General features: G+C 37.1%; 3 protein-coding genes across 3 annotated transcripts; 2 read left to right on the top strand and 1 right to left on the bottom strand.

Moving 5' to 3' along the window:
- Positions 1–740: 740 nt before the first annotated feature.
- Positions 741–10,533, bottom strand: LOC105974628 (uncharacterized). The gene is made up of 2 exons (XM_012999744.2): positions 9,341–10,533; positions 741–831 (listed from the first exon to the last, which is right to left on the bottom strand). The coding sequence occupies exon 1, from the start codon at positions 10,333–10,335 to the stop codon at positions 9,427–9,429; it is 909 nt and encodes a 302-aa protein (XP_012855198.2). The 5' UTR covers positions 10,336–10,533; the 3' UTR covers positions 741–831; positions 9,341–9,426.
- On the top strand, positions 1,813–5,663 carry LOC105974943 (uncharacterized). Its single transcript, XM_088818292.1, has 2 exons — positions 1,813–4,975; positions 5,545–5,663. The coding sequence occupies exons 1-2, from the start codon at positions 1,813–1,815 to the stop codon at positions 5,661–5,663; spliced, it is 3,282 nt and encodes a 1,093-aa protein (XP_088674418.1).
- Positions 10,534–15,437: 4,904 nt separating the features above from the next.
- LOC105974703 (putative nucleoredoxin 1) lies at positions 15,438–18,416 on the top strand. The gene is made up of 4 exons (XM_088818408.1): positions 15,438–15,885; positions 16,300–16,779; positions 17,068–17,547; positions 17,654–18,416. Exons 1-4 carry the CDS (start codon positions 15,781–15,783, stop codon positions 18,269–18,271), a joined length of 1,683 nt encoding a protein of 560 aa, XP_088674534.1. The 5' UTR covers positions 15,438–15,780; the 3' UTR covers positions 18,272–18,416.
- The last annotated feature ends 206 nt before the right edge of the window (positions 18,417–18,622 follow it).

Raw genomic sequence — 18,622 nt, 5'->3', positions numbered from 1 at the left:
AGGTTTTCTTAGTTTCTAGAAGCTACTAAGGAATAAATAAATCAGTATATATATATATATATATATATATATATATATATATATAATTAATGGCCAACAAGAATTGTTATATGTGAAAGAAGAGATAGGAATTGAGAAATATTAAAATAGAGTTGTTGGAAATTGATGAGAAAGGTGGGTAAGAGGTCACCACCCTCATCAATTTTTGTTCAATGAACTTTTCTTGTATATACTTTAAATCTTTAATTTAATAAATATATTTATTTCTTGTACAAGGATGGGGATATATGAAAATCAATTACAAATGTAGAAAAATAAATACTATTTTTAGTGAAAACCTAACTACATTCTAAACAAATTGAATTACAAAAATTTGTTCAAAGTATTCTGATCTTGAACATATTATTTGCTCTGTTTCATAATAATAATAATAATAATAATAATAATTCTGTGTATATTAAAACAGAGGTCAACATTAAACCGCCTTTGACATTTCACTTCTAGAAAACTAAAATTACCTACCGCTTCCTGACCTGACACGTCATTCAATATGTCTGACACTCCAAATCCCAATATATTTTCTCCAACAATGACATCACATACCAAATTCAGTAGTATTTGTAATTATTATAGTTAAGCAGCAATTATAGACAAATAATTTTTCATAAATAGAGGTACAAATTAAAAACAACACAGATACTGATATATTAATTATTATATGCATATATAACATACAAATATACAACCAAAACTAATTTCTTTTATCACCTCTCTTTATATATAATTTTCACCTCATATAATAATAGAAACCAATTTATTTGCAATATATATGTTGGCGCCATATTTCCGGCTATTGAAGATCGAGGAAATCCGCCAAGTTTTGGAATTAAAAGATTGGCAAAGATTTGTTTTCCATATTTATTTTGGAATTTATTAGAGTCCTATTCTCATAATACTTCTATTAGGACTTAGATTTATTTCCATGTATTTTATTCTAGTTAGGTATCTTTTGTACTTATCTAGAATAGAAGTAGAAATCAACTAGGATTCTATTACCTAGTTAAATAGATTTCTTGGGGTTCAAGTTAGGTCTTAGGGCTTATTTTCGTGGCTATATAAGCCTCCAAGACATACAAGAACCGTGGGCATTATTTGGGAGAAAAACCTCTTCATAGCATCGAAGTTTTGCCAAGGCGTTCTGCGGAGCAGGACTGTGCCATCGTTGCACTGTGCCAACATATACAGATTTGCTGTATAGATCTCAAGGGAGATCAGCCGCGTTTTCTGAAGGGAGTTCAGGCTTGAAGAAAGTTCAAGGCACGCGGGTGGAGCTGCTGTTGGAAGAAACACGAAGTTCGAGTTGTGTACAAGAACGGCATATTACATAAAGAGGGAGTCTTTAGTGTTTTTAATAAGTCCTATTAATGTACACTGTAAATCTGAACTAGTGAAATCGTGTTTGCAGGTCCACGTGGATGTAGGGCACATTTGTGTCTGAACCACATTAATTCCTTGTGTTCATTTATTTGCTTTAAGTAGTTTATAACTGTGTTAACACAAGAATTATAGTTGTAACTGAATACTGTTTCCACAACTTAACTGTTACAACTTAGGTTAATTGATTTCTATAGGCATATAAATCAACAATTGGCATCAAGAGCCTCTCACTAGATAAACATAGTGTGTGATTTTGGGAATTTGATTTATTTGCCATTTTCCTCCATAGGTACTATGAATGCTCATATGGCAGGCGGTTCCACGACTCGCCCACCACTGCTTACTGGAACCAATTACTCTTATTGGAAGACCAAGATGAAGATGTTCATCAAGTCAATGGATGAAGATGCATGGCGCACAGTTCTGACTGGCTGGAAACGACCTGTTGCCACAGATGAAAAAGGAATTCAAACTGAGAAACATGAAAAAGACTGGAGCAAAACTGAACAGATTGCCGCAAATATGAATTCCAAAGCATTGAATGCCATATTCAATGGAATTGATATCAATCAATTCAAAATCATCTCAGCATGTGAGTGTGCCAAGGAAGCATGGGAAAAACTTCAAACAGCCTATGAGGGGACTACCTCTGTTAGACTATCAAAACTTCAGATGCTTGCTACTCGTTTTGAGGATCTTCGGATGGAGGAAACTGAAACCGTGAGCGATTTCAACTCCAAATTATGCGACATCGCAAATGAAGCCCATGGCCTCGGTGAAACTTACCCTGAAGTAAAACTTGTTCGTAAAGTGCTGAGATCTATGCCAGACCGGTTCGCATATAAGGTCACTGCTATAGAAGAAGCAAGTGATGTGGACTCATTGCGGCTTGAAGATCTGATCGGAAATCTACAGACCTTTGAAAACAAGCTGAACATTACTAGAATGGATAAAGAGAGAAAAATCGCTTTACAAACTGTGTCTGTTGTGACACCATCCGTGCCCTCAGCTCCCATGACAGCACTCGAAGTCAAGCTAACAAAATCCATGTCTCTAATAGCCAAAAACTTCGGAGAACTCGTGAAAATGAATGGACATCCCAGAAGTCCTACAAACAAGCGAGAAGTTAGGAAGGGGATTCGATGTAGAGAATGTCGTGGCTATGGTCATATTCAATCTGAATGTGCAAACACTCAGAAGAAGCAAGGAAAATCACTTGCCACAACCTGGAGTGATGATAACTCTGAATCTCATGATGACAGTGAAGCAAGTGATGCTGAAACAAGTATTGACTTCTGTGGTACATGCAGGGTTACTGGCGTGACACAAGATGATGTCATATGCACTGAGCCGTCACACCATAGGATCACTAAAGTGACACAGGGTGATGTCACATGCACTGAGCCACCACACCTCAGGTATGCTACTCGTAATCTCGAGAATCATAGAAATTTAAACACTGTTTTTTTGCCCACAGGAGAAGAAGATTCAGAAGATGATGAAGAATGCTCCATTGAGAAGATTCAACAGCAACTGAATGATCTTCTAAAGCAATGTCATGAGGTTGGTGATGAAAACAGGTGTTTGAAGGAGAAAGTGAAGGAACTGGAAGAGGAGAATGAAGCAATTAAAGTCAATCTCAAGGCCAGAATCGATGAGCTAGAATTGGAAAATGAGGTACTAGAGGTAAAACAGGATTTTGCTTTGAAGGATATTGACAATCTAAAAGAATTGCTGAGACATTTGCGAAACAACGATTGCAATAAAGCAAGGGAGATCAAGAAAAATCCTGCTCCAAAGATAAATGCTGAACCATGCCTCAACCTGAAGTGTGGCAACGCCCCTGTTGCAACAGCATTAGAGGCATCAACCAGTAAGCTAAATCGCACTACGATTTTTCCTTCAAACAGGTTAGATGAAATTTTAAATGCTCATCCCTCAAATCCTGATAAACTTGGTCTTGGCTATATTGGGAGTAAGTTCGATGGTAAACCAAATCCAACTCGAAAAATTAATTTTGTGAATAATACTGTCAAACCTCCTCCACAACATGTTGCCTCACAGTCTTATATAAAAATATTTGTGCCAACTTGTCATTTCTGTCACAAAGTAGGACATGTTAGGCCAAAATGCTTTAAAAGATGGAAATTGATAAATAAGAGTTTAGCATATCAATCATCCAATTCCGCTGCATGGGATCACAATTCCCAAAGATACTCTGATAATAAATGGATGAATAAGTATAATGCAAACTGCTTTCCTGCTATTCTTTCTTTAAAAGCATGTACTACTAACTCCTGGTATTTTGATAGTGGTTGCTCCAAGCATATGACAGGTGTACCTAATTACTTAAAAAACCTGCATAATGTGTCTGGTGGACAAGTTACTCTTGGTGATGGAAACAAGGCCTTTGTGAAAGGAGAAGGTAACTTGGATGTTGGAGGATTACCTAACCTTGACAACGTTCTGTATGTAGAGGGTTTGAAATCAAACCTACTCAGCGTAAGTCAGCTATGTGATCTATACGACTCAGTGTTATTCACCAAGCGTAAGTGTGAAGTGTTTGATCAAAACAACAGGTGTGTTCTATCTGGTTATAGATCCTCTGATAATTGTTATAAAATTGATCAAACTGACCAAGTTGAACAGTGTCCCCTCACCACCTCTGATATCACAGATATGTGTTGTCATCGACTGGGGAATTTGAATTTTCAGGATCTAACACGAAATATCAATGCAGGTTGTGTGAAAAGTGTTCCCCAACTAAACTCCAATACACCAGATTTATATGGCGACTTTCTAATGGGGAAGCAAACTGAGAGCATTGGAAGAGAAATACCAGAAGACAAAATCACAGAAGTATCAGTGCCGACATCTGATGTCACAACTGAAGACGTTACCACTGGTAAAGAAGGTATGAAAACTTGCAATAAGCCGAAGGTTGACTACCAGGAAATGGTCAGGTATGTCTATTTCACTTCCACTGTAGAACCAAAAAACATCAAAGAAGCAATTCTTGATGAATTTTGGGTGTTAGCCAAGCTTGAGGAACTTGAGCAGTTTTCTCGAAATGACATGTGGGAACTGGTTCTGAGCAATGACAAGGTAAAGCAACTAGAGGATGAGGTATTTATCTCACAGAGCAAATATGGCAAGAACGTGGTAAGTAAATTTGGGTTGCAAAAGGCAAAGCCTTTAACAACACCAATGACCTCAATTGAGAAGTTGGGACGAGATTGTGATGGCACAGACGATGATTCCACACTATACAGGAGCTTGATAGGAAGTTTGTTTTATCTTTCTGCTAACAGATATGATATTCGTTTCAGTGTAGGTATTTGTGCTAGGTACCAAGCAAGCCCTAAAGAGAGTCATTTGAGTGCTGTAAAGCGCATTATCCGATATGTTAGTGGAACACCCGAATTGAGAAAATGGTATTCAAAAGATACTAACAATTGTCTTGCAGGGAACAGTGATGCTGACTGGACAGGAGATGTGGATGACGGAAAAAACATCACAGGAGGTTGTTTCTACATGGGTAACAATTTGGTATCTTGGTACAGTAAGAAACAAAATTCCATTTCCTTATCTAATGCTGCGTGTGAATACATAGCTGTAGGTAGCTGTTGCACTCAACTCTTTTGGATGCAACATATGTTAAATAACTATGGCTTTCGTGAAAAAGAGTTGCATGTTCTTTGTGATAATGAGAGTGCCATAAATATTTCAAAAAATCATGCTCAACATTCTAGGACAAAACATATAGATATTCGTCTTCATTTCATCAGACAATTAGTTGAGCAGAAACGTGTGACTATAGATTATGTGTCCACAGACAATCAATTAGCTGATATTTTCACAAAGCCCCTCGACTTCCTTAGGTTTGATTCCTTGCGTAAAGCGCTTGGAATTTGCCATGTGCAAAACTGAATTTTCTATGATAGTGCAATTAATATTTGTGTCCGGATTGCACTTGAATTTTTTAATCGGACATTATATGTGTCACCTAAATGTGACATCATTGTTTTTGGAATAGGAATGATGGGAGGTTCATTTTGACTAATTGTTTGTGTGTTAGTTTTTGTGAATTAATTTTTGTTTCCACAGTTAGCCATGATAGAAGTGTGCTGCCCCCTCTATCGGGAGTGATCAATGTCTATGACCTCATTCATCTCAAAGATCATACCTCTATTGGGAGAATTATGTTACCGCATATGCATCTCTGACTTCTATTTAAAAGCTATGTGGATTCTTAGGGAGGTTGCCCTCCTAATGTTTGCTTGAACATCATATCAACAAAAAAAAGAGGAGAAGAAAAATAGTTTGATTTAAAAAAAAAAAAAAAAAAAAAAAAAAAAAAAAAAAAAAACAAAAAAAAGGGAGAGAGAAGAAAATAGTCCGAATTCAAAAAAAAAAAAAAAAAAAAAAAAAAAAAAAAAGAGGGAGAAGAAAAGTTGGGATGATATTCAAGCATATATTAGGAAATTCTCCTTGAAGTCCACGATCGAATTGCTGTGCTAATCGCATACGCATTCATAACCCTTAAAAATTACCTAAATTATGATTTCTTGAGTATGGTTATGGGGTTATAGTTATATCGTGCATCCAAGAGCTTGCTTGGTGGCCTTCTATTGTGATTCTCTTTAAGATTATCTAATTAATTCATGAAAACCAAGCCCTCAACTTTTAATCTTGTATGTGATCTTCTTGATTTTCTTTTCCTTAAAAGATTTTTTTTTTTTAAAATTTCTTTTAATTTTTTTTTTTTTGGGCTTTGTGAATTTTTTGGCTACTAGTTGTCTCTGGCCACGTGGCTATAACCATGTCATCTGCCTTCTTTATTTTTTGATGTTTCGTGTGGAGAATATCTTGTTTGTTATTGGTCACGGATTTTGTGGGATCTTCTTCTGATTTCAAAATATTCGGTATTTGAAGAGTCCTCTCTTTTTCTGCCTCTTTTCTCGATCTCTGTGCTTTAAATATCTGCCCCTTCTAGGGTTTCTGAGTTTATTGTGGCCACTGGCTGACTGTTGACACATGGCTGTCCTGATACGTGATCTGTTTGAATCTCTGAAGAAGCGTTTGGGAATATACTTCTGTTTCATCATGATGTTTGATCCTATCTTTTGGGACTCTAGGATTTCTCAAAATTTCTTATACTCGATCTCTCTCTCCAATATCTCTCTATGTTTTTTAAAAGCTACTCGTCTCTTCTCTTCTCTGTGCTCCACAGATTTACTATGGAAAGAGACAAATCAGTCGAGGAGTCTGAAATGAGGAAGCACAAACAACTGTGCATCGCCATCCGACAAGAAGTCTGGAAAAACGTCAAGGTCTGTGATGACAACAGTGGTCTCTGTAGTTCCCATTTCTCTCATGGCCACAATTCCGGAGCCCATACTCACACATGTGCAGTCACCAGCCCCAAGCTCCAAATAAGGTGTTGTCTCTGATCCGCTGGACAATATTCTGGTTGAAAGTGATCCTTCCATGTCTAAGGCATAAGATGTTTGTGGTGAAGACCATGTCGCAATTGAAGAAGCTACTTTCAGCGCCCATGTACAGCTTTGCCGGCCTCAAAGGAAGTTTGAGAGCAATTATGGTCTTGAGGATGAGTCATACGCTTCGAGTGGCCACCAATCTCTTTCAGAGCAGACTTATGGTGCATTTACTGTTGTACATCCAACTAGATCTGAGTCATCAGAATCTTCACCAGAGTCCTAACTCTCTGTTGATTCTCCGTGGATGGGACTCGCGGTTACATGCGAAGGGAAATTTTTCAATGTGGCTCCTGAATTGAATAAAGATTTTTACCGGTGTAACAATCAAATCACTGTTTAGTCCTTTGTGTCAAGTACACCAAAGCCGTTGTGATCACTGTATGCTGAGTTTCCCTGAAGCGTCACTCATGCTGTTTTTATCAACATTGGGGAGTACATCTATGCTCAAAACGGAGCTCTTGCTAACTCTCGCACAAAAAGTTGGAGTGTCTGTCTTCTCCCTCGTCGACCTATCACTCACTGTCACAACATTTCTTAGTTGCTCTCAAGGCGAAGAAGAGTTTACTTAATGCTTCTGGGCCCATGACATCTGGTTGCTCCTAAAATTGGTTGTATCAATGAGAATTTTACAAAACTTCACGTGAGGGTTACATCTGTAATTCCTGCTTTGATCAATGACTTTTATAAGTGTCCAAACGGGGTTACTTCCAAACCTTCTGTTTCTATGGAGACTCTGGCCTTTGTTCTCACTGCCAAAGTGTTAAAAAACGGCCTGGTCCGAAATTTGCTTCTCATGCCTCCAAGCTGGCTCAACTGTATTCGGTCCTGTTCAAGATAGGCATTTCCAACTGGTTTTCCACTAACCACAATGCCACTCGGTTGGATCCTCCTGGCCGTCCAATCACTATCCATGGTAAGGTCCTTTCTGAATATTTTGCTGATCTGCCTTCTATCGATCCTTCTGTTGTTCAGACGGCCTCTCGGGCGAAAAAGGATCCCATTGTCTCTGCTTCTATTCCGCCGCCAGTTGACGTGGTCACCACAGATGAGCTCACTCGTTTTTAGGAGTCTATCCAGGCTCAGCTTGCTCAGGGATTTTCGTCTATTCAGGACTAGCTTCTTAAGACTTTGGCACAGTCTGGTCAGAAAGGGGGAGTAGCAACAACTCCAGATACAACTCCGGATGTCCCAGCAAAAACTTCAATGATGAAGCAGCAGTCCACAACCGCAAGGCAAAGCGTCCAGCAATTCTCACCGACTATGATTATTAAGGGAAGTTTCCTTAAAAAACTTTTTTGTTGTCCGTTTTGAATTGCTTAAATTTATGTCTTATTTAGGACTGATATAGTTATGATTACTTTCCTGCTTTTTGGATATCATCTTGGTTATCTTTATTTTGTGCCTTGGGCTTGTTTTGGATAACTTTGTGTTGCAGGAAATTTCTCTGTTACAACTTCTATTGTACTAACAGTATGTGATGCAGGGGGAGTTAATCATTTCTGCAAAAAGAGAAAATCTCATATGCAGGGGGAGTTATTGTTAAATATGGATTCTGACCAATCTATGCCAAAGGGGGAGATTGTTGGCGCCATATTTCCGGCTATTGAAGATCGAGGAAATCCGCCAAGTTTTGGAATTAAAAGATTGGCAAAGATTTGTTTTCCATATTTATTTTGGAATTTATTAGAGTCCTATTCTCATAATACTTCTATTAGGACTTAGATTTATTTCCATGTATTTTATTCTAGTTAGGTATCTTTTGTACTTATCTAGAATAGAAGTAGAAATCAACTAGGATTCTATTACCTAGTTAAATAGATTTCTTGGGGTTCAAGTTAGGTCTTAGGGCTTATTTTCGTGGCTATATAAGCCTCCAAGACATACAAGAACCGTGGGCATTATTTGGGAGAAAAACCTCTTCATAGCATCGAAGTTTTGCCAAGGCGTTCTGCGGAGCAGGACTGTGCCATCGTTGCACTGTGCCAACATATACAGATTTGCTGTATAGATCTCAAGGGAGATCAGCCGCGTTTTCTGAAGGGAGTTCAGGCTTGAAGAAAGTTCAAGGCACGCGGGTGGAGCTGCTGTTGGAAGAAACACGAAGTTCGAGTTGTGTACAAGAACGGCATATTACATAAAGAGGGAGTCTTTAGTGTTTTTAATAAGTCCTATTAATGTACACTGTAAATCTGAACTAGTGAAATCGTGTTTGCAGGTCCACGTGGATGTAGGGCACATTTGTGTCTGAACCACATTAATTCCTTGTGTTCATTTATTTGCTTTAAGTAGTTTATAACTGTGTTAACACAAGAATTATAGTTGTAACTGAATACTGTTTCCACAACTTAACTGTTACAACTTAGGTTAATTGATTTCTATAGGCATATAAATCAACAATATATATATACACATACAAACCCAAGGCATAAAATAAAAAAAATAAAAAATATTGAAACTAAAAAAATGTACACCACTAATTAATTAATTCTCAGAAAGGATGCACATTTTTGGTTAATCCGCCGTTAACGTTGGTGAAAAAACCGACCAACTCCGGTCTGTACGGCAGGTAGGACCGCCGCCGCTCCTCCCCCTTCGCTTTACTCCTCAAGTACACCTCATGTGGCGACAACGACGCCGTTTTGCTCTTCTTCACCTTTCTTATGATTTTCACCGTTGACTGCTGCTCCGTCTTGATCTCGGCCTTCACCTCAGCTTTCGCCGCCGCCGCCGCCGCCGCCGGAGGCGGCGGCGCGCTGCCGTTGTTCAGGAAAACGAAAGCGTCCCTTCCGTCACTGTTACACCTCCCCGCGAATTCCTTGATCCGCCATATCTTGGAGAATCCGGTGGAGTTGCTCTTCTTGCACACCTCCGGCGGCGGCGACGCCTCCACCGCCCTCCTCCTGTTCGACGTCCACTCGCAGTACGGCCCCGATATGACGTCATCTCCGGCAGAGGATGACGTCGCCGCCGGAGCCTCAACCTCTTTCGTTTCCACGAACACTTTCTTCACCGGCGGCCGCGCAGGCAAGCTGCTCTCGTGCAGAGACCTCAAATCCTCGCCGGAGAACAGCAAATCCCGGTTGAACAACGGAAAAACCGTCTTGATCCGGCCGCCGGCGAAAGCATCCTCCGCCGCAATCGGCGATCTATTCTCTTCTCCACAAAAGAAGGAGAATTCTTCCTCCTCCTCCTCCTCCTCCTCATCATCATCACCATCATCTTCATCGTCGCTTACATCATCAACAAGTGCATATTCCTCAACTCTGACGTCATCACCATTTTCAGAAATCTTGTTGAGCTTCATAAAATCCTGACACATGTCTTCCTCAGAATACAACAAACCTCGATCATGACGGCTGTCAAGATTTTCTTCAATAATAATACTAGAAGACTGCATATCTAATCTAAAAGCTTTTCTTCTTAGTTTGTTTTAGAGAGAGAAAGAAGAGAGAGAGAGAGAGAGAGATAATGAAGAAGATATGTAATGAAGAGTAAATGTGGTTATATATGTGCGGTCGGTCTGACTCTGATCACACACAAATGTAATAGTTTTTACTTTTCTATTAAATTTAAGATTTGCTGTCCAACTTTGAACACACACACAAATGGTGTATGTGTGTATCCATTATATATTTGTCTGCACGTGAGAATTTTACTTTCTTTTTTTATTTTTTTAGTCTTTTTCACTTTAGTTTGGTCAACAAGGAAATATGAAAACTCAATTGCGCGTTTACGTTGTTATATATTGTTTATTTTTTATTTTTTTTTAATTTCGATTTTATGGGATTGTAGAGCAAGTCTACTGCTTCTTAGAAGCATTTGAACTGTGAGTTGGTTTTTCATGGTTGACTTTTGACAACAAACTATGTTCATTATTCAATTACTGATGTACACGTGTCTATCATGTATGTGATGGATGTACTATATATTATTCTTAAATTTCACAAGCTAAGGAATGAATTTAATTAATAATTTACCACTATTTTCTTGATTGTATATATATACTTCATATACGTACCAGTATTTTGTTTCGAAACTTCTTTCACTTTAAAAAATCTAAAAAAGTAATGTTATACAGTAATACATTTCATGTATCAAAATTGTAAGAAAACATTAATAACGAAGATAGAGAGCCTATTCCCTTCATTACATTAAATATGACTTTGAACAGTTATCTGCTCAACTTTGCAATAAATTTGTATAAAATCCCTTTTATATTTTTGTTGCATAATCATGACGTCACGTCTACGAACTCAAATCTGCTTAGTCGTGTAATATTTTATGTGATGCTACATCCGGTGAAATAAATCGTATGATTATAAATCGTTGATCAGCATATAAACACATATATGTATGTGTATGTGTATGTGTGGTTGCTGGAAAGTTATTTCACCAAATCAACAATTAAAAATTATCTAGTGTATTTCACTCGATGTAGTATATCGTACATAATCTGACTAAGACTTTGTTTTGATATTCTTTAATAGTATATTTCAAGTCCTTTTGTATATTAAAATATGGGATTTACTTGGTTAAATTTCTTGCCAAATAAAATGATATTTTTTAATAACAAATTAAATCAAATGATAATTGATATTATCCACTATTATTATGGAATCAATATTATTAATTTTTTATTTTTATGTTCAAGATATTTGAAAACCGAATATAATTTAGTAATTGTAGCGTTGGCCACTACTCCATCATTTATTGGCCACAATTATGTGTGGCATATCCACTATTCTTCCATCCTTTTCTATATTTTGGACCTAACTTAGATATACATTTATTATTTTATTCTTTCTTTTTTATCTTTTTCCAATTCCTTTTCCTACTTGCGTGTGTATATTTGCATCAAAAGACAGAATCGCTCTCCGGGCTTCCATCACTTGGCCTGACAGTATTTAGTGGATAAGTATAAATTATATATAATGACTCAACGGCACATTAAAATAACGAACCAGTGGTTTGTGTGCGCGTTTTTTAAGCTATACTAGGAGGGTTTTCTATTTTCTTCTCATAGTATTGTTTTTTCAGTATTTAATAGTTTGGGTTTATGCTATTTCTAAAATAAGTTATTTTAATCCATAATCTCAAACAAAAAAAAAATAATCTAAAATTGAATTATACATTTGTGCTCTTGTTATTTTCATTTAAATCCAATTCATAGGGACATTTGAGATATTTTACAAAAAAAATAAGTGTTATGGGCTTAAGATTAATTTGTATTCAAATATGGGTCATAGGCCCTGACTCAAGGCTTACATGGGCCAAATTGTGGTCCACGTAAATTTCTTCAAACTAAATGATTTATATTATAATTAGCTATTAAATTTGTTAAAATAAAATATAAAAATATTCTAACAAAGAAGTGAAATTTAATCGGTGTATCCTTACCTTATACCTTATTATTTACACGGAATGGATTTGAACGTAGATTTATACGTAATTACACACAATCTATGTATATGTATGTTTAGTGACTAATTATTTCAAATTTATCGTACAAATCCACCCGATATAAATAACAAGTGTAACATCTAACTTCACCTATCGCATGCGTTTGAATTTATGTACTACATTTACGCCGAAAACCTAACAAATTTGGCAACATATAGCAAAAATAATTGTACATCAAATCAAAATCAAATTAAATGCTTTTAACATTTTTCAGTGAAAGCCATAAAAGATGATGGATTCTTCATCATAAATTTTAAATTCAGAAAATAAATAATAATATAAAATTAAATAATAAATCTAAAAGTATACCCCTTCGTGACTGTGCATCCTCACTTGACATTATCTGCAAATCTAACTTCCGGCATACGCCCGCCGTTATGATGCGGCGGTCGCCCATTTCCGCCCAATTTGGTGGCGGAAGGAAATTTGAATTTCTTATCGAACCCTAATTCCACGTCGCCATGGTCTCTCATGTTCAAGTTTGGATTTTGCCTAGACTCCCACTCTTTAGGCCCTAGCCCGCCGCCGCCGTGGCTCTGCTTAGCGGCCTTCTGGTGGTGGTGGTGGTGCGCCGCCTCCTTGGCACGGTGGCGCCGGCGGCTGCAAAGGCGTCCCAGAAGACAAGCCACAGCGGAAATCACGAAAATGACAGCCAATACTATGAAAACAGGCCCGAAAGATCCGCGAGAATTAGTAGGCTGTTTGGTTACAGGATTAGGATATACCTCAATTGGTTGTGACATTTTCTTTTTCGGCCTTTGATTGATTTGGTGAAGTATAATTTATGGGAAATTGGATGATTTTTATTGCAATATTTTTTGTTGGAATTAATTATAATTAAAAAAAAAAAAAAGAGGGGATTTTCTTTTTAATAATGAGGGTAACAACTATAAAGATAATATTCTTTGCCGCGCACTTTTATCCGGAGAAAGCGGGTTTTAAGAGATTGTACTCTACTTAATTATAAGCTGCACAAAAAAAATCAAATTTTAATAATCAAACTATATAATCCGGAGATAAAAAAAATTAATTTAATCCCTTTCGTGTAAACATATATTTTTTTCAATGAACGATGCGATGGCCTAATTGATGAGATTCTTTGCTTCATTTGCGCCTTTATTCTTTGCTTTTACTAAAAGCTGAACCTTGTTGAATATATATATATATTATATTCAAAGTTTAAATATTTACAGAAACACAAATATGCAGAATTTATTAAATGTTATCAATGTAATAATAATTAATATTTATCAAAAAAAAAAGTAATAATAATTAATAAACCAGTGCTTTCTGTTGATGTGTTGGGCTTGATTGAAGCCCAATTAAAATAGTATGGGCTTTAAATATTACCCAGAGTAAAATTAAAACTGGACTAAATTTGGCCCAATTTATATAAAAGCACCAAATTTGGGCCTTATGTTAGAATATGATCTCTTCATTGGTACTTTATTAGAAAGCCGCATACACAAGTCGGACTGTTGGGCACCCATTTGAACTCGAAGACGAACAAAACATAATACATAACTACAAAGATTACCCATGGGAGAGGAAATAAACGATTATAGAAAACACAAGAAAGAAAGAGTTACAGACTGAGTATGGAAGTTGTGAAACGAAACAAACACAAACTTCGAACAACTAATCTTCAACAGATGAAGAAGCTCTGTTTTCTATTACGGCTCGGTTTCCTTATCATGTTCTCTCGTCCATAACCTTCTGACGGTGGCTCCAACAGCCCAATACAAAGCACAATCACCGGAAGTTCAAAACCCTAGTTAGAACCATTCAATTTTTGTCAATACTCTATCAAAAGCAAAGAGAACCAACGGTCAAGATTGAATAATCTAGAAAGTTCTCATGTTTGACCAATTACATGAGCTTTTATGCCTCGTAGAAAAGTGAATTATATTTCTGGGCTATATTCAATAGGGTTTTGCTATTTGCAGCGGGTCTTTTACTGAAATGGGTTTATTTGCAGCGGAACCTTTTTAATTTAATTTTTTCTTTTGAAATTCTCTCTCCTACTCCCAAACTCTCTCAAGACATTCGAATTTCGGAAATTTTTTTGACTTTGAATCCGTAGCAAACAAGGCTCGATTCCGGTTCAAACGCATGTTTAGGATTAGATCTAGGTAAATTTCAATTTTTTTTTTGAACTTCCCATTCTCTAGGGCACGAAAACTTGAAGATTCTTCAAGCAATCGTGCTCTGGAGAATAACTTTTGGTTGTGGTTTGAACACCTTCGTCTGACATTGAACAAGATCTGAACCTTGCAATTGTCATCAGCTGGAAAACATGGCATATTAGAAACCAAGAAGTGCATGAGTCGCCTATCACAGTGGTTTCGAACCTGGTCTCTTGGGAGAAGAATTATTTGACAGAATATCACATAGACAGGCCCATAATTTTGCAAAACTCAGCAAGAGAGGGAAATGCAATTTGGTGTCCTCCTAACGAAGGTACAATTAAAGTGAATTTTGATGTGGCGTTTCCGACCGGAAAAAAATTTTATAAAGTGGCGGCGGTGGCTCGAAACTCAATTGGGGAGTGTGTGTGGCGGAACGTACGGAAATTTCTAGGCCGACCGAGACCTGTCGATGGCGAAGCAAGAGCGGCGCTACATGCTCTTATGATAGCTCGAGAAAAAGAATGGAAAAAAATTATCGTTAAAGGGGATTGTTTGCAAGTTATTAATGCACTTAAAAGTTCATAGAGCAATTTGACGTCCTTTGACGCTTTGATTGAAGAAGGTCGTATCTTTGTTAATTATTTTGATTCTTGTATATTTTCTTTCGTCAAACAAAATGGGAATTGCATTGCGCATACAGTAGCCCATCTTAATATAGATGATTATTACGAAGATGATCATCTTCCAACTCACTTGCCATCATTTGCCTAATAAAATGGTTTTACTTTAGTTCTAAAATAAAAAAAACTTTAATATAACTAAGCAAGTATACATTAAAAAAAAAAAATTCTAATTATTTAATATACCATGACTAAATAGTAAATACCAATCAAATAAAGTCTTCTTCCCCATTCATACAATTAAGCATCAAGATTAAGCAAAGCATCTTGTACTAAATCGTTATTTGGTACAAGAAAGCATCTTGTTCTAACTATAATATTATAGTTGACATTGACTAAATAACAAGTCAATACCAAATATAATAAAATATTTCACGTCTTGATTACGACTTCATCTTAGTCTCGCAAGAAAGTTCTGAAAATAAATCGTGGGTTTATGTGTTTTTTTGCCCCTTCCCTTACTATAAATTGCTGTCCGAACATCTGCAATATTGCGGTGACATACTTCAATCAAAGATTTGGGTTATTTTTTTTTTTTTTTTTTTTACCTTTTTTTGTTTTCTGCAACCCCTAATGGAGAGTGAGCTTGAGAATACCAATGGAGATGCCACGTATGATCTCAGTTCTATTCTGTCCTCCCCAAACAGGGATTACCTTGTCCGCAACAATGGTGACCAGGTAATCTCCTCGTACTCACTGTCTTTGTTTTTTCAGACCAATTGGGATATTGCATTTCGTTGGTTGCAAGTTGCAATTTTGAATTCTTGATTTTTAGTTTCTTTCTTGAAGTTGATTGTATGTATCCAATTTTGGGTTATTTGATATCCCTTTGTATAAAGATCCAATTTTTTTAACTCTTTAATTTGATATCCCTCTGTATAAAGATCCAATATTTTTAACTCTTTAATTTGATATCCCTCTGTATAAAGATCCAATTTTTTTAACTCTTTAATTTGATGTATGTGCTTAAGGAAATGAAATTCAACACTTGATTACATTTAGTGGCAAATCAAATTTAGTATTTACTGATTAATGATTTATACCCGTCTTTGTTTCGTTCAATGGCTAAATATTTTCTGTTAATTTCCGTAGGTTAAATTCGATAGTTTTAAGGGGAAGATAATCGGGGTGTATTTCTCCGGGTCGTGGTGCGGTCCGTGCCAGTGGTTCACCCCGAAATTAGTCGAGGTCTACAATGAACTAGCTCAAAGTAATAACTTTGAGATTGTTTTTGTATCTGGCGATGCAGATGACGAGTCATTCGATGCTTATTTCTCCAAAATGCCTTGGCTTGCTATTCCGTTTTCCGATTCTGACACGCGCGAGAAATTGAATGAATTGTTCGGTGTGAGTGAAATACCCCACCTTGTAATCCTTTACGAGGATGGGAAGATATTGACGAGTGAAGGAGTACGAGTCATTGTAGAAAACGGGTCCGACGGGTACCCTTATACTTCCGAGCAAATCGAGAAACTCAGGAAACAAGGAGAAGAAGCTAAGATGAATCAATCCTTAAAATCTTTACTTGTGACCGAATCCAGGGACTATGTTATTACATCTGATGGGAAAAAGGTGAATTTTTTTGTTAGGATTTGATGGTTTTTCAGTTAGTGTACTACGAGTGTATTTCGTTTTAGTATCACCTATGTTATATCGAATTGCTAAAAACTCCCCCGTGTTATAAATATCAGCAAAAAAACCCATGTAATGCAGTTTTTAGCACACAACCCCGTAAATAGCGAGTTTTTAGGGGGTAGTTTGCTTCTAAAAATTGAATCATAGGGGGTTTTTCGCTAATAGAATAACATGGGGAGTTTACGTGTAATATTGACATTCTCGACTATTTTTTTTGGTGCAAAGGTTCCTGTTGCTGAGCTGGAAGGAAAGACGGTGGGATTGTATTTCGTATTCGCCACTGTCTACGAATGCCTACATTTTAATCCGAAGCTTATCAAAGTGTACAACAGTTTGAGAGAAGGGGGAGAAAGTTTCGAAATTGTGATGGTACCCCTAGACGAAGATGAAGACTCGTTTAGTGAAGAGTTTGAAAAGTTACCATGGTTATCGTTGCCTATAAATGACAAATGCTGCCTCAAGCTTGCTCGGTATTTCGAGCTCGGTGCCATCCCAACTGTGGTTATTATCAGTCCAAATGGGAAGACACTTCAGTCAAACGTTGTTGAAGCAATCGAGGAACACGGTGTGAAGGCTTATCCTTTCACACCCGAGAAATTCGCAGAGCTTGAAGAGATCGAAAAGGCGAAGAGGGAAGCTCAGACATTCGAATCCCTTTTGGTGAATCAAGATTCCGATTACGTTATCGGAGAAGATGGAGTCAAGGTAAAAAATGAAAAAAAAAAGATCACTTTTTTATTTTTATTTAGAAAATGGGATTATGGTAAATGCTAACACGAATATTTAAATTTTTTAATTTTGAAAATATCAGATTCCGGTTTCCGATCTTATCGGAAAAGACATCTTGCTATACTTTTCGGCCCATTGGTGCCCTCCTTGCCGAGCTTTTCTCCCCACACTCACAAAAGCATATGAAGAAATCAACAAAAACAATAAAAGATTAGAAGTGATATTCATCTCGAGCGATATAGATCAAAAAGCGTTCGAGGATTACTTCTCGGAGATGCCATGGCTAGCACTCCCGTTTGGTGACAAGAGGAAGGAATCTTTGAGCCATTGTTTCAAGGTGGAGGGAATCCCAACACTCGTTGCATTGGGGTCCACGGGCAAAACGATTTCCACCGATGCCCGCGGGCTTATTATGGCCCACGGTGCGGAGGCTTATCCTTTCACTAGAGAGAGAATCGAGGAGATCGAAAAGGCGTGGGCCCCGAATTTGAAGTGCGGGGCCCACGAGCACGAGCTTTTCCTTACTCAGAAGAATTATTTTGCGTGTGATGGCTGTGGTGTAGATGGGAGTGTGTGGAGTTACTATTGTAAGGAGTGCGATTTTGATCTGCATCCAAAGTGCGCTTTTGATGAAGAGAGCAAAGACAAAACTGCAGCACAAGGGTGGGTTTGTGATGGAGACGAGTGTTATAAAGAATGAAAATGAATAAATTAATAAATAATTGCTGCATATATTCACTGTTTACATATTTGCAAAATGTGTTTTATTTATGCTAGCGTAAGTTTGAAGGGTTGATGATACGCTACTGGATATAAGGGTCACATTAAAAGAGAGCATTATATAAGGCGAGACGGATTATGAAATAAGAGATAATATTGATGTGTAAAAAGGTAAATGGCCAAAAATATATTTATTAATGATACAAAATTGATTATTGTTGGACTCATTGTTGCGATGGATGATACTGATTAGGAAGAGGAGAATACAGTTCAAGATTGGTACACAATGGCATGCGGTGAAGATTTGGTACAACATGTTGGTTGTATATAG

The sequence above is a fragment of the Erythranthe guttata genome, chromosome 5 (assembly GCF_056151865.1).
Source record: "Erythranthe guttata isolate IM_541 chromosome 5, IM_541, whole genome shotgun sequence".
Lineage (NCBI taxonomy): Eukaryota > Viridiplantae > Streptophyta > Magnoliopsida > Lamiales > Phrymaceae > Erythranthe > Erythranthe guttata.
Note: the sequence above shows the minus strand (reverse complement) of the source record. Positions and strands in the feature narration are given on the sequence as shown.

What these genes read in the sequence shown, in the direction of transcription:
- LOC105974943 (XM_088818292.1), top strand. Translation starts at nt 1,813, where the DNA reads ATGAAGATGTTCATCAAGTCAATGGATGAAGATGCATGGCGCACAGTT. An exon ending in AGGAGGTTGTTTCTACATGG is followed by an intron (nt 4,976 to 5,544) that starts GTAACAATTTGG and finishes TTGTTTCCACAG; the next exon opens with TTAGCCATGATAGAAGTGTG.
- LOC105974628 (XM_012999744.2), bottom strand. Translation starts at nt 10,335, where the DNA reads ATGCAGTCTTCTAGTATTATTATTGAAGAAAATCTTGACAGCCGTCAT.
- LOC105974703 (XM_088818408.1), top strand. Translation starts at nt 15,781, where the DNA reads ATGGAGAGTGAGCTTGAGAATACCAATGGAGATGCCACGTATGATCTC. An exon ending in TTACATCTGATGGGAAAAAG is followed by an intron (nt 16,780 to 17,067) that starts GTGAATTTTTTT and finishes TTTGGTGCAAAG; the next exon opens with GTTCCTGTTGCTGAGCTGGA. An exon ending in TCGGAGAAGATGGAGTCAAG is followed by an intron (nt 17,548 to 17,653) that starts GTAAAAAATGAA and finishes TGAAAATATCAG; the next exon opens with ATTCCGGTTTCCGATCTTAT.